This window comes from Diuraphis noxia, unplaced genomic scaffold (assembly GCF_037042655.1).
Source record: "Diuraphis noxia isolate RWA-SAM2 unplaced genomic scaffold, SU_Dnox_SAM2 contig0004, whole genome shotgun sequence".
In the NCBI taxonomy this organism is placed as follows: Eukaryota; Metazoa; Arthropoda; class Insecta; order Hemiptera; family Aphididae; genus Diuraphis; species Diuraphis noxia.
Genome location: NW_028301714.1, coordinates 25,554,710 through 25,570,439, shown reverse-complemented (window position 1 = coordinate 25,570,439; position 15,730 = coordinate 25,554,710). Strand labels below are relative to the sequence as shown.

Here is a 15,730-nt window from a genome sequence, read left to right as displayed (position 1 = left end):
GAAAGGTATAATGAATAAGTATCAATTATGATTTGTACTACAGTACACCTAGATAGTTACAAGTATTACAGTAGTACAAGTATTAATTAAAAAAGAATAATAATAATTTAAAATAAAAATGTATTGCATTATTAGTCCTTAGGATATCTCTCGAGAAATTGGATTGAATTTTGTCGTTAGAATACATTGGAACTATTGAGTTTGAAAGAACATTTGTAGGGAATTAATTTTATTTTCCGATGAAATTTCTTTTGAATTTGTTTATGACTTGTGATACTATCACAAAATAATTAGATTTCTTCTCGAAAGTGTAGAATGAAAAAAGTCACAGACTTATAATAACATTATAATAGACGCCAACAGATGGCTATATGTATAAACAGAATCCACCATGTTTTTCGGCTCGATAATAATATAATGTAATTTGTTAATTCATCATGGCGATCTGCCGATCTATAACTTATACTCGAGAATATTTTTCCACAGATTTATTTTGAAATGCTTTGAACGAATTTGACACTACTTCAAATGGTCACAAACGCTTTCAATTCCTCTATAAAATTATTGTTGTATGATAAGTATCTAAATTAATTTTTCATAATTAGTTTAACATATTATCGGATGATCGGCACAAAATAGTTGGAGATAGAACCTTTCTTCTTTGTATCATTGATAATCGAGTTTATTTGCGTAGACAGTAATTATTATTCGTCATAGTACACCGAAATATTAGCATCGTATAACAAATAATGATAAGATTATTATAATGATAACCGTATATTATACTACAATATACAATATATAATATTGTATTGTATTTTTATGTAACAAATTCTGTTGTTGGCCACTTTATTTTACTTTTAAATGAAAATTTTTATTTTTTAAGCATGTGGTTGATACATTATTATAGTCCATATATGATTGAATATACATAGTATATCATACTTACTATGCATCGAATAAAATATATTTAGTTCCAATTTTTTTCAACGGAAAGGATCTAATTTGTGTTAAATTTATAAGTATAGTTTAAGATATTCTTGAATTAACTACAAAAATGCTACACCCAATGACTAATATTATTTAACTAAACCTACTTGCGATTTTAGTTAACAAAAAATAAAAATTGAGAAAAATAAATTTATCACGTTATTTTGTTTTATTATGTTACAGATTGTAAATATATTTATATTATAAAATAAAAAATAAAAAACCATGTTATTTTGTATATCAATCTACAATTTGATAATGTATATTATATAATTAAATATTGATCATCAACAACTGATATACGTTCAAGTAAAATGTATTTTTAATTATAGGGACAATACTAGCGTTTTTATACATCTTCGTCTTCACACAATAAATTCAGCTGGCATTTCGTGGTTTACAATCATCGAATGACCTGTTTTTCAGGATATTATATTTTTACGCGCAATTGTTTTTTTTATGCCCAGAATTACCGTTGCGTGCATGGATATCCTTACAATCTGTAGATTTATATTTTATGCCATGGTTTAACTGTATTCAACAATTAACGATATTTTTTGTTTGTTCGTTTTTGCACCAACGATCGTTAAAAGAGAACGGGACACGAACATTGTCCTTCATTTTCATTCTCCTCCACTATATGTCTGTAAAAATGATTCACAATCATACAAGAGTATGTACATTTTCTAAGTATAGGTACGTAGAAATTTTCTATTTGGTATGTGAGGTGTTTAGTCTTGTGTCGTGCCATATTGTTAGTCGTAAATATCAATATAATTTATTTTACTAAAGGAATGCTTAAAATTAAAAAAAGATTGAATAACCCATGATATAGCTACAGGACCACAAAATTGTTTTGAAACATTCACGCTCAACAAATATCCGTTTAAGTGTAATATAGTATCAAATAATACTAATCTCGCATGCGTAATTCTAATTAAAATTTTAAGCGAAACTAGAGAATAGAGATATGAGGCAAAAAGAGATGTAAAGGGGATTGGTATTCAGTTAATGGTAATTTCTCGAGTGTTTTATCGTACCATGTACCAAATAAACCGTATTGTAAATAGTTATGTATAAATACATGAAACAGTGTTATTTTAGACAATGTGCCTTCGTAGTTTAGTAGTCAAGGTGCAGGCATTATTGTGACGGGAGAGAGAGATATAAAAACAGAGTGAGACGCATGTCAAGAGGTTTGTCGTCTCGTTTAGTCACGTCTGCCAATGCGAAATTACGATGTTTAGTCTTTCGTCTCACCCTTGGCGTCTGTGTTAACAACGACGACAACGAGTCTCATTAGTTATATATATATATATATATATATATATATATATGTATAGGGTCATTGGTTCTAAGAGGCTGCAGCAGTTGTTGATACAACATATACGGTTTTAATGAATATTTATTTTTATCCCTAGCTTTCAATTCTTTTAATTTGATATATTACTATAGTATTTACCGAACGAGTAAACAGCAGTGTATTGTATATGACGCAGATCTTTGCCAAACGCGAGTGGAGCTATAGCTGTAAAGCGCGGAGCTTGCGTTATTGTTATTATTGTTTATTTACGTCATGGTTTTTGTTTCTCTCAGCCTCACATATAATTGCGTTTCAATAACATTACAGATTAAAAAAAAAAAAAATTATTTCGTCTCCAGAATCTATAGTATGAGTGTACCTATGACTCACAGCACTAGTCAACAGAGTTACGCATAAAATATAGACGTAAAACGCGTACATTTTGTTGCTTTCTCGGATTTATCATCATTAAAATAATTGATTTGGACTTGGCCCTCGGAACACGTTATACATGGATTTGAATTTTGAATCACTATTAACATCCGGTGATAGCAAAATACTACGTCGTAACAGTACACTCCGATGCATATAATATGTGAATCGTCGCTAGACTTCATATAAGATATAACTACTGTACATGGATCATAATTCACAATTATGTACAGCTGCCACAACACACACGTGTAATGCCCCTGACAGTTTAAACGTGACAATAACGATAAAATAATAATAAAATCATGGTGCAAACGATTTCATCAAAACTTTTCGGTTTAATTGTTTTCATTTCGCTTAAACCGAGGGCGCGTTGAATTTTCCAAATGACAACCACGATTAAGAATTGTTACAAGAGTGTCATAATAATAGTAATATTAATAATAATAATATCTTTCTGCGACTATAACAACGAGGGAGATTTGCGCGTATGATATGCGTGCAGTGTGCACGTATGAAGCGGCGACATGAGTATGCAATTTCACTACACTTGTGCGTTTTACAAGCACAGTAATTTGGTACCACTACGGTATAAGTTTGCTTGTCGGACGGCTATTATAAACTATCGTTATTATTATTATTATTATTACTATACAAAATATAATGCCACGCGAGTTCAAGTTCAAAACAAATCCTATTATTTTAACGTAACGGTAATGATCACACATCCGACCACGATTCAAATAAATGTCGCAAAATGGTTCTCATCTTAGAGACATCTGATCAGAATTAATTTTTTGAACGTTAGAACAAGTCATGACATGATAATATTGTAGTAATTTAGTCGGTACTTGACCACAAAAATTAGTAAAAAAGTAATTTGATAAAGAACTCCACTGATTAATATTTAATATTTTTTTTTTTCGATCGTTTTTCAGTTTTTTTTTGATATTTTTAAACGTGTCATAAACAACCGTCCTGTTGAAATTAAAACCCACAATTAATTAAACTAGCTAAATAGGAAATAAATCATTTTATTTTTACAGAATAAATCTTAAATACTGAATATCTTTTATCAAATTGTTATGTGTAAAAGAAAGGATAAATACCATAGGTATACAATATGAATGAAAAAAAAAATTTATTTCATAAAATATATAAATATATTCTCCACTACTTCAATCTCAGAATAAAGTATAACTCAGCAGGTATACATCACAAGACATTACGTCGAGTAATTTAATTTCACTTGTTCATCATTATTATTAAAATCAATCACTCGCGTTGTATGTAAAATAAAATACCGCAAAGTTTAGCTTTGAGTAATACATTTGAAAACGTTTCTCTCTAGTTTTGTAGAAAAACGAAAACATGCAGAATCTATTATAATACTCACGTAAAAACATTTGTAGCTTGTATTATATTATATTTATTAATTTTTTTTTCTTTAATTTTATATAAGTAAATTTTTTCTCCATTATATTGGTCTTCAATGTTTTTCCTATTAAATGTTGAGAAAAACAATTAATTAGCACAATAGAAAATAAATGTTTCTCAGTATCCCATACCGTAAGTTTTAAATTATTAACGTTTGCATTAATCATGCAATAATTGCTTTTAATAATTTCCGTTCACTTCATGTGATCAAAATATTGATAATAATCGAATAATACTTTTGATGATTATATTAACAGGTCAAAAATAAATATAGATACTCGGATTATTATACATAAAATTACTATAAACGAAAAATGAAAACTTCTGGTACACTCCTTATCTCATTACTTTTGTATCAAGTTTCACATAATGTATGTTAGAACCAGAAACCTTTCCATTAGACGAACGCTTATATACCTGTGAGGAATTTTATGCCGGAATTCATTAAATATGCATAACACTTCAGTATTTGCAATCCTCTCTCTCCCCCCCCCTTTCCACATTTCCCCTTTCCTTCTTCCCTCGCACTTATCTTTATCTCCCTCCCCACCCCCCTCTCTCTCTCTTTATATACTACTCCACCTTTCTTTCACTATTTTTATTATGCTTACCATACTGCCCACCTGTCGCAAAACCTATCTCTTTTCTTACATTTCTCACGTGCAGGTACATTAAATGGGATATTATGCATTACGTATAGAGAACGGTAAACTAAAGCGCTCAATCGTTTTACGATATCGTTTATAGACTTTGACGGACATGAATACAACTATCCTTGGTGTCAGCGGAATTTGCGCCTGAGGTATATATTTTAAACTTAAAATAATATTGAAAACCTGAAATAAAGTGCCAGTGCATCATGTACTGAATTACGATTGGAAAATTAGATTTAAAGGTTCGCCATGAATATCTGTTCATGCCAAATTGATGCAAAATCGAACTGTAAAACTACATTATATACTGATGTACTGGTTTTGTTTTATTATTATTATTAATTTTTTTTTATCGGGATTCTTGCAATCGACTTCGCATGTTTTAATCTTTAGGTTATACCCACCAAATTTTTTATAAATAAAAAAGCATTTGTTTGCCTCAAATACTTTGGCTGGTTTTGAGAGAGATATCGAGGATTAAATTAAAACCTTAAATTAACTTCGATATTCTCTCGCTTAGGACGGAATGGCAATGTGTTCAGTTAAGGAAATTCTAGATGGGTTGATATCGTCTTGTACTTTAGTAATTTCTTAATGCGTACCGCGTCGCATATTTCATGCATGTTCGATATATTTAAATTACTCTATAATTATACGCTATACAATGTCATATTATAATACCCCTTAACGTGTTATATTTTTTCTGTACTAGCACTAAAAATTATTTCACAAACTATGGTTAATAGCTTGTGTTGTTTGTGTATTTTCATGGTAATAAAGGTCATGAATGAAAATATGTAACAATTTAAATAACAAAAAGAAAATTCTGGCATCCATAAAAAATTATATACAAAAAAGTCTAAAACTTGTTATTTATGTGATTAGCAAAAATATGGTTACCTAAAATTGTACATGTGTATTCATTTAGCTTCTAGAACTTATTTGATCTTCAAAAGCCAATAATGTTAATTCCTGGAGTCTAGTATTAATTGTGGCGATGCCATTTCGAAAATAAAATGTTTCATTTTATTTAAATTTTCAGTAGAGTATTGAAGTATTAGAATACTTATAGTTCTGATTTAAAGTACTGTCAAATCGATTTTTCACAGTTATTTAATTTACTAAAAGTTGTGTATATTTTTTATATGATGGCTTTATCGGGTTTTCTACTAAATTATGAAATACAAATATTTGTTGAATGAGCACCTTTTTTATAGGACCTCGTAATATTTTGTCACAAAACTTAATGTCCATCAATGTCCATGATGTCCAGAGTTTGATGAAAAACAAAATTGCTTACAAAACGATGTTTATCAAGAGAATATAATAAAAAGAACTATTTCGCTGTCCGAAGAATATAAAAATAAAATATTTGGTGGCGGCGGCGAAGCGCCTTCTGTAAAATGCACTACGTCAACTATGGTATATAGTCGCTGCGACAATAAAACGGCGTTAATGTTTCGCGTATCCCATATAAATTATTAATAGTAAATACAATTGAACGATGTCTGGACCGAACCACAACAACGTGAATAAACAGTACAGTGAGATAATTATATTATTGTCACCGACCTGGTCGATTTTTAAAATACGTGCCTCGCAAACACAACTACGAGCGCTCTGGCACTGCAATGGCATTCGGTTTAATTTGTTGGTGGACTCTGGATAAAAGGATCGTTTAAGAATTTCTTGATATTATTACAACGACCATTATTTCCGTCACGGTGGTCGGTATTATATTATTGTATACGATTACGGTTATTATTCTCTCACTGCATAATTGTGTTTACTGCTCGAATCGAAATCTAGAAATTCATCTCCCCAGCCACCTTAGAACCCAATATCAGCTATTCTAATCGTTCACCAAATACATTAAGCCGATTGAGTTTCTGGATCCACAAAAACCAAATTCCAAATATACATATTGTTGTTAGCATTTTAAGATCTTACCCTTACGATCGTCATAAACAAATATGAAAGTTTGTTATTTTGTTGCATTTAGCTCGGCGTAGTACCTATAGTATATTCAACGTATTTCGATATTAAGCAACACGAGAGTTATTAATGTTGGATAGAGAGATAGTAATAGTTTTTAAAAAATGTTCATAAAATATTAACGTTAATAGCACATATTACAAAACCAGATGCACTTCATATTCAATCCATGTAATTCTAAAAAATATAAACATATTAAAACCTACTTGAAAACTAAATCATTAAAAATAGAAGAAAAAAAAAACAGTTTTTATGAGAAATTATTGATTATTTATTTATTTATTTTATAATTCAACGTGTGGTGCCCTTTTAAAATTATTATAATCACATCACTGATATTTAGCACACATTATTTGATACAATAATTAAAATAAAAGTGTTATACAACAAATAATTCCTCATATTATGTGATCCATTTTAATTGAAGTAGGTTTAAGTTATTTAATAAATGTACAAGTATTCTGGTTTTATATAATCTGTGATCATCATAAAAACAATATTATAAATTAAAATAAGAGCGAAAATAATTCTACAATAATGGGAATTTTTTTTTTTTTTTTTTTTTTTTTTTTTTTTTTTTTATTAGCTATTAGTATACAACTATGACAGCTCGACTATTACAGAGATGATACATAAAACACATTATACATTAAACATTATAATACATATTAAATAATAAAGCCAGCATCCAATATAAAGGTAATTATTAATTTAATGGCGGTAGTAGATTTTGTATTAAGTATGGAGTGGATATTTAAGGGGATATCAAGAGTCTTAAGTTCATTAACTAAAATAATGCGTTTGAGTTGTAGGGCAGGGCAGTCAAGTAGAATATGGGATAAGTCACAAATGCATTCATTCAGGTGAAGAGTACAGAACGGAGAATCATTAAGGCCAAGTTTAAAGGAGTGGCTGGGTAGAAGGTGATGCCCTATGCGTAGCCTATTAAATTGTACTATATATGGTCTATGTAAGTGTAGGTTATTGAACCAGGTTTTTTTAAGGATATTTGGTGTAATATTTCTGTAACTTGAGGCGAAATCAGCAGGTAGATTGTTCCAGAGAGAGAACCAAATATTATTAGAGTATAGTTTTATAAGAGGTGTGAAGTCAGAATGGGGGAGTTGATAAAAGGAAGGAAAGATGAGATTGGATGAAGATTTAGCCAGGTGGTCTGCAACTTCATTACCATATATGCCTGTATGACTAGGAACCCAAAGAAAGTGGATGTTATAGTTAATTTGATTTAATGTAAAAATAAGAGACTTGATGCGAAGAATAAGTGGAGACAGATGAGAGTTAAATGGGTTTGAATTTAAGGCTTGGAGGCACGACATGGAATCTGATACAATTAAGTAATTATTGGGGGGGAAATTTTGGATAAGTATTAAGGCTTCGGTGATGGCATAGCACTCAGCTGTAAAGGAAGAAGACGTAGGGGGAAGGTTATTGCTAAAAGAGAGTTGTAGATCAGGAATATAAAACGCATATCCAGCGGAGAGAGGGGAGACTGATCCGTCAGTATAAACCGCGATGAAGTTAAGGAAGCGTTCATTAAGATAATTCAAAACGGCTGCATTGACCGAGGAAGAAGACATGAATTTAAAATCATTGGAGGATAGATCAAAAAATTTATTATCAGAATGAATCTGAGGGGAAAAGATAAGAGAGTCGTAGGATTGCTCGTAAAGAGGGAGTTTAGTTGAATTAATAATATATTGATGGAAATTTGAGATAGAATGTGCTATAACTGATAATACGGGCATAGATTTAGGAACATATCGCCAATTAAGGTACAGTGAGTAATAAGTGTCAAAGATACGGTGATCGCTATAGGATAATGATTTCAAGAGAAATTTGCCGGCAAGCCAGCGGCATCTGATATTAAATGGTGGGCAGGTAGATTCAACTTCCATAGCAGGGCAAGGTGTAGAACTGATGTAACCCATAATGGTTCTGATGCATGAGGCTTGGAGTTTATTGATTTTTTTCCAATTAGAAAAGGAAGCCGATCCGAAAAGAAAGCATCCGTAATCAAGTTTGGAGCGTATAATAGACAAATATATAGATAATAGACTTGAAGGGTGAGAGCCCCACCAAGTACCAGTTACTGATCGGAGGAAGTTGGACCATCGAGAAACAAACGCCGTGAGAGTTGAAATATGTGGAATCCAGCGCAATTTGGGGTCGAGAGTGATGCCAAGATAGGTAATACTGGGAACAAAAGGGATAACATAATTGTTGAGGTGTGTATTAAGGTTGTTTAAATATCTACGACGAGTGAAAATGATTGATTTGCATTTTTCAGGGGCAACATCAAAAGACACTTTGATTAGGATATCATTCAGATCCTTCAGGGCAGAGTTGAGGTTATCAATAGCAAGGTTAAGATGTTTATTAGAAGAGAATATTACTAAATCATCAGCGTATATAAGACATTCATGACCAGACTGGGAAAGATGCTTTTCAACAATACTCATATATACATTGAACAGGATTGGACTAAGGCAGCTACCTTGTGGAAGGCCAGTGAAAGTGGATCGAGTATTTGACGATCCAAAGGGAGAGAAGAAAACAAGATTTCTGAAATTGAAGAGAGCAGACAGAATATTACAGAACTTAGGGGGGACATTTAATGAGAGAAGATAGGTAATGAGGGTAGGAATGTTCACGGAATCGAAGGCGCCGCGGATGTCAACAAATGTGGCGACAAGGAATTCCTTATTATTAAAAGCATGGTAAATGTGACCAATGAAAGTCGAGAGGCATTCCATGGTACCCAAGCCCTTCCTAAACGCAAACAAATTTGCAGGTAAAACAGAGTTGGATTCTAGCCACCAATCAAGTCTTGTTTTCAGCATATATTCGAAAACTTTGCAAAGAGAGGAAGAGAGAGCAATTGGACGAAAAGAAACATTAGAATTAGGTTTGGGGATAGGGATGACTCGATAAGATGTCCATGAAGGAGGAACCTGATTAGATGATAGAATGTTATTCATAATAGATAAAAGGTAAACCAGAGCATTTGAAGGGAGGTGTTTTAGCATAATAGGTGATATGTTGTCAAGACCGGACGCAGTAGATTTCCGTGAAGATATGGCTAAATTTAATTCTGACATAGTAAAAATATTAGTGAGAACATGAGGAGGAGAGTATAGAGAGTGATCAGAAGGGCAAACCTCTGATATAGAAGGGACATAGCACGGAGCGACTTTAAAACAAAAAGAGTCGAACCAATCGTCATTATCTGGAGGTCTGACAGGGTTGATACAGTTTTTATAGCGCTTAGCTGTTGACCAAAGGTGAAGTATGGGGAAAGATGGATTTAGATTTGAACAAAATTTTTTCCATTTTTTCCTCTTTTCATTTTTTAATAGTCTGGTGGTTTGGGCACAAGCGTTTCGGTAATTAATAAAGTCAGACATGGAGCCCGAGCGACGAAAGTTTCTAAAAAAAAGGGTTCTGTTTTTGACAGCTTCGGTACAGTCAGAATTCCACCAGGGAGGGGAGGGTGGATAAGGATTGGTATTTAATCTTTTCTTAGGAATTGTAGAATCGGCGGAGTTGCTTATAATACTAGTGAAGGTAGAATAGGAAAAAACTGGAGAGGAAGAATTTGTCAATGAAGAGATAGAATTATGAATTTGAAGAGAATACGATGACCAGTTGGCTTTATTGAAGTTAAAGGGTAAGTAGATTGGAGGTGAGGAATCCAAATCGGAACAAGATGGTACAGGATCGGTGATTCTGTTAAAATTAGCTGTTATGATAATGGGGATATGATCGCTACCGTGAGGATCATTGAGGACTTTCCAAGATAGATACCAGATTATATCAGGGGAACAAAAAGATAAGTCAATTGCTGAGTTAGATGAGTTGGGGCGACCCACATGTGTAGGACTACCATCGTTGAGAGAGCAAAGACTTAATGAGTTAATGCAATCATAGATCTGAGAACCACGGCGGGATGCAAGTTGAGAGAAATGGGAATTTTAATTAGTGGAATATTTAAAGTATTGTATACTAGAAATGTGAATGATGGTATATCTTACAAGTAGAAAAATAAGGAAATTGAAAATAAATTAGAAGAAATACGGTGAATTTATTTTATCTAAGAATGTTTATGACTTGCTGAAAAAACACAAATTTTCTTGAAATGTTTAGCCGACTAGTGAGGTCGATGATAAGAATAAAAATAATGGAGGCATAATGATGTTGATAAAATATTTAATTTTTTATTATTTTTACAACAAAAGACAAGAATTTAGGTTGTATGGTAACTTTAACATGAGAATCACTATAATTATAGCACAAAGTTTCAAAATAAAGATATACAATTTGAAACAGAGATCAGGGGGGCTATAATATAATATACGTGAAATGTTGAAAATTCTTTGCGTTGAAAAAAATCGGATTTTGTGTTTTGGTTTTTTACAGTTTGTATTCAGTTTTCTCTTTTAATTTCTGAATTTCTATTTTTTACAAAAAAAATAAATAATATTTTACGATCCTAGTGCAAATTTGTGTTTTTTTAAGATTGTTCTCACAGCGTGACGTATCAAAACTAGATTTAAGTAGGTATGGCAGAGTGATATAATAAATTATAGTTTAGGAAAACTTTTTTGTTACAGTGCACGTGAAAGTTCTCGAATTATCTGCCATACGACCTTATTCCGGAGTACAAACAATGGAATAATGATATAATATTATTTTTAGTTTAAAAAAAATTGTTTTTAATGTTCGAAAATATTTAAATATATTAACATAAATATTTTTAATGCTTAATGTGTATAATACTCATACGAGTTAATGACTTTCTGAATTTACGATTTTAAAATCGTATTCGTGTGTACAAGCTATTTTTAAGTGATGTATAGTTTAAAATAATGATTAAAAACTTAATCACATACCGGTTTCGTGTTTAATTCATTTTGATCTAATTAGTATGTCCTTATCTAATTGTTATTTTAAAATAGTACACCTTGCGTCGAGTGTTTGGAGGATAAACTTGGTTTGGTCCTCAAATTTCAAAATATTCTTCTGCAGTAAGTGCGGTCTTTTCGAAAATAGTTTTTTTTTTATTCTCAAATGTCGATCAATGATGTATATAACCTTGGTTCTTGGACAAATCCAATTTCATAGACGATGTTCATTTTTTGTTAAAAAGGGCACCATCTAAGTGGAACCAATGAGCCATGTTCAAACTTTATCAGCAGTATAATGCTCATATATGTATATATTTTATGTGTACATAGGATTCAGTCTGGAAGAGATTTGAATCAATATTGTACTGTATGTCTGTGTAATGGTACGAAATATACTATACGCAAACATAATGACAATATTATATAATAGGGATGGATTAGGCAGAGAAAAGTCGTAGTAATAATTTTTACCCTAAGTCGTGCAGCATTTTATATATATAATATGTGTATATACGTATAAATATATTTTAGTAATACTTTTAGAGTATATTATTTGCAATACTTTTAGTAAAATATAATATTTTAAAATAACTATAAATATCAACAATCGAATTACTTATTATGTTACATAGGTAGTTAATAGTTATATCGCTCCATAAGTACAGTTTTTAATATTTTAAAAGCTTTTGTACATAAATTATTATTAAGTGCATATTAAAAATAATTTAAATTTTTTTCCTAATACAAACTGGTTTTGATTATATTATTTAGTGCATGATAAATAATTGATTAATATGCTTAAGTTTTGGTTCAAAATTTCAAATAATGATCGTTACACGTGACACGTATATTACATTTTCTTAATATTAATTCATTCAAAAATGCGTTTTTATTTTGTTCCAAATTAAAACGGAAACATAATTACGACAATTATTATCGTTTGACTTGTATCATTTTTATTTTATTTTTTCCTCTCCGTTGAATTTAGATCACTTAATCTGCGCTTAACATTGTAGTGTATACGTCTGCAGTGTCCTAATCCACAACATGGGAAATATTGACTGCACACCACGCGTATTTAATATATGTATGTTATTTTGATATTTACTATTGGGGGTGAGTGATGATAATAAATTAACCTCGCGTAATCAGAATAAAAATATGTAACGTAGTAATAATTAGATAAATTAAAGAAAAATATTCTTAAATAGTTATTCTAGAGTAATTATTATGTCGTACAGTTGGTCGTTTGGTTATAAAGCACGAGTCGTATAAAATCACTAAAAGTTTCTTCCCACGGTTATTGGAAACGATTAGCAGGGTGACCAAAAGTCACATGTAACAAGTGTGCATATTATGTAATGATGAATTAATTAAGCTGAAAAAACACATTTATTGGCACGATTACATTATTTCACAAATTTAGTTTGATAATATTAATTTAATTTGAATTTTTTTCTGAAATATTGGTGGTAGATGAAGCCTTTCATAAACACCACTATGTCCATATTCATTTGCACTGAAATATTACTAATAACATGAAGTAGGTAACTTATAGCATGTCTTTCTCATTAGATGATCCGATACGTCCAAAGCCCCAAATCGAGTATAATATAGACATTAATTTGTATTGTGGCCTATCCATCTTTGTTGTAACATCTGGCATATCTACTGCAATTATCGATATCCAGTAAAACAGGATAAATTATAGTAGGTATGCATAACTGTATCAGATGAGGTTATCAATTGTCACTCACTGACAATCTTCTCTTCTTTTCTGCTCACCAATAAATGATAACAGATAGTGGTGAGGCTAGACAAAGACACAGCTAAACAAATGAAAATTGGAATAACAAACAGATGTCCGAAATTATTAAAGAGTAATAGTTAGAAATTGGCCGTTAAAATAAAACTGTTTAAACTTTATAAATTACGGGCTAAAAAATTTACCACGATACAACTGTTTTTTCTTAATGACACGCACCATCATAGGGAACAGTTGTTTCCAATCTTTCATGTCTAAATGACTGTAATGGACATTGAGCTAGGATCTCAGAGTGTTTGTACTGCTTTTATTTGCACGACGACAACGAATCATGTGATTCTTAACTTCAAGTACTAGGACGTGCAAAAGGCAGCCACAAAAGTGCGACAGTGAGAAAGGATCAATTTTAATGAAATCGCCTTCATAGGCAGACTATCAGGGGAGAAGCTCACGATCAATAACACTGAGAATAGTATAATAATTGAAGTAATACATCAGTTGACAGCGTGTTTCATATTTATAGCGTACGACATCCTAACGGTGAAGCTGATGGAAGGAAAAAGAAAGTTTTTGAAAAGAGAATAATTAGAAGCCTTGAGTGAAAATTGATAGTAGCGAGCTTCTGGAAGCTTATAGGAAGACATATATATATATACGCCAAACTTGGCTGGTATGCAGTTATTTTATTTAATAAATTAATAAAAATTGCTATCAGTAGCTAATGTTATTGTTTGAACTTAATTATTGTAGTTTGTTGATTTTTAATTGAATTAGTTGATTTCAAAAAAATAAACGATGCTGCATTGGTGGGAAATAAATAGTAATGCAGTCCCCTCTTCTCAATATTTACACGTATTATACACTCAGCTAAATCCAAATTGTCACCTGCCCGTACAATATAAAAGTATAACAATATACTTTAATATTTTAAAAATAAATAAAATAAAGTTAACTTATTTTCTAATTGTTCCCTATTTGCTGTGTCATACACCGATACATCCGATGGGAGGGGTTATATTAAATGATAATTTATATTTTATATGCATAGTATAGTAAAAAAAAATTATTTTTAAAATTGAAGATTATAGTTTTTACATATTTATAGATTTAGTAAAAAATACTTATTGGAGGTTTGAATACCCAACCCTTCCCTTGTGTATATTATAATATTACGTACGTATTTTTTTTTTTTTCCGTTTCAACCGACGACGCCGCGGGATCTGTTTTCGCATTGCTTCCGCGGCGCCGCCATCGTTTATTGACATTATCAAATATTAATTACATTACAAGTTTTACTTGACTTCTTCCTGTTCTTCTCGGGCTGACCGGAGTCCGCCGCCCTTGAATTCGCGTGCCTGTCATCCGATTGGCGAGCCGACCGGAGTCCACCACTCTGGATGTTTCGTTCTCCATCACCGTGGTCGCACGTTCCCCTATGCCCTTCGCAAGGCCTCTTCCTCGCGTTCATCCTTTTCCTTGGTCGACAGAATCGTCTCGACCATGCAAATGAACTCCAGGCGATTAGTTTCGAACTGTTTAATAATTCTTCTTCGGGCTTGGGCGTCTTCTGGCAAGTCATGTGACAGGGGACCACACAGGATTTCCTCAACGTCACCCGCGTTCGGAGGTCGCCTCATAATCTATTACGTACGTATTTAAAATATTAAAAATAATTTTTATGATAACGAATAATCATAATATGGATATAAAAATAGATAATATTGTGTGAAAATTATTTTGTGCAGAATTAATATTTTAATTAAAAAACGTTCAATATTCGAACGTCTAGGATCTTTTGAAAAAATGCATCAGTTATTTTCTTTATAATAATAAAATAATAAATGGCTTTGTTTTCATATTTCAATAGGACAGGAGTCAGGAATGATTTGACTTTTGTTTGGTTGCCCGTGTAAGAATTTAAACAATAACACATTTTTTTATTACGTTTCATTTACAATGTCATGAGCAAATTAATTTTTGTTGTAAGTTCGTTTTAAATCTCAACAATAAATCCAACTATACATTAGTTTTTTTATCAACATTAATAATAATAACAACACAAAATATAACGATTATTAAACACGCTGAAAGACAAAATTATATATTTTTGAAGTAATGTAAAAATTACTTCTATTAAATATTGCATATAGTATTATACATTAGTTTTTTTAACTAAAGCAAAAAAGCCAATATGTCAGAATAATAAAATTGTTTAATCTGTTTTAGTTTG

At 31.3% G+C, this 15,730-nt stretch overlaps 2 protein-coding genes across 2 annotated transcripts in view; one reads left to right on the top strand and one right to left on the bottom strand.

Annotated features, from left to right (window-relative positions):
• Positions 1–15,730, top strand: part of LOC107173971 (zwei Ig domain protein zig-8-like) — a 483,155-nt gene that overhangs the window by 84,501 nt on the left and 382,924 nt on the right. The window lies entirely within an intron of this gene.
• LOC149055886 (uncharacterized) lies at positions 7,437–9,515 on the bottom strand. Its single transcript, XM_089226583.1, has one exon. It carries the CDS (start codon positions 9,288–9,290, stop codon positions 7,479–7,481), a length of 1,812 nt encoding a protein of 603 aa, XP_089082709.1. The 5' UTR covers positions 9,291–9,515; the 3' UTR covers positions 7,437–7,478.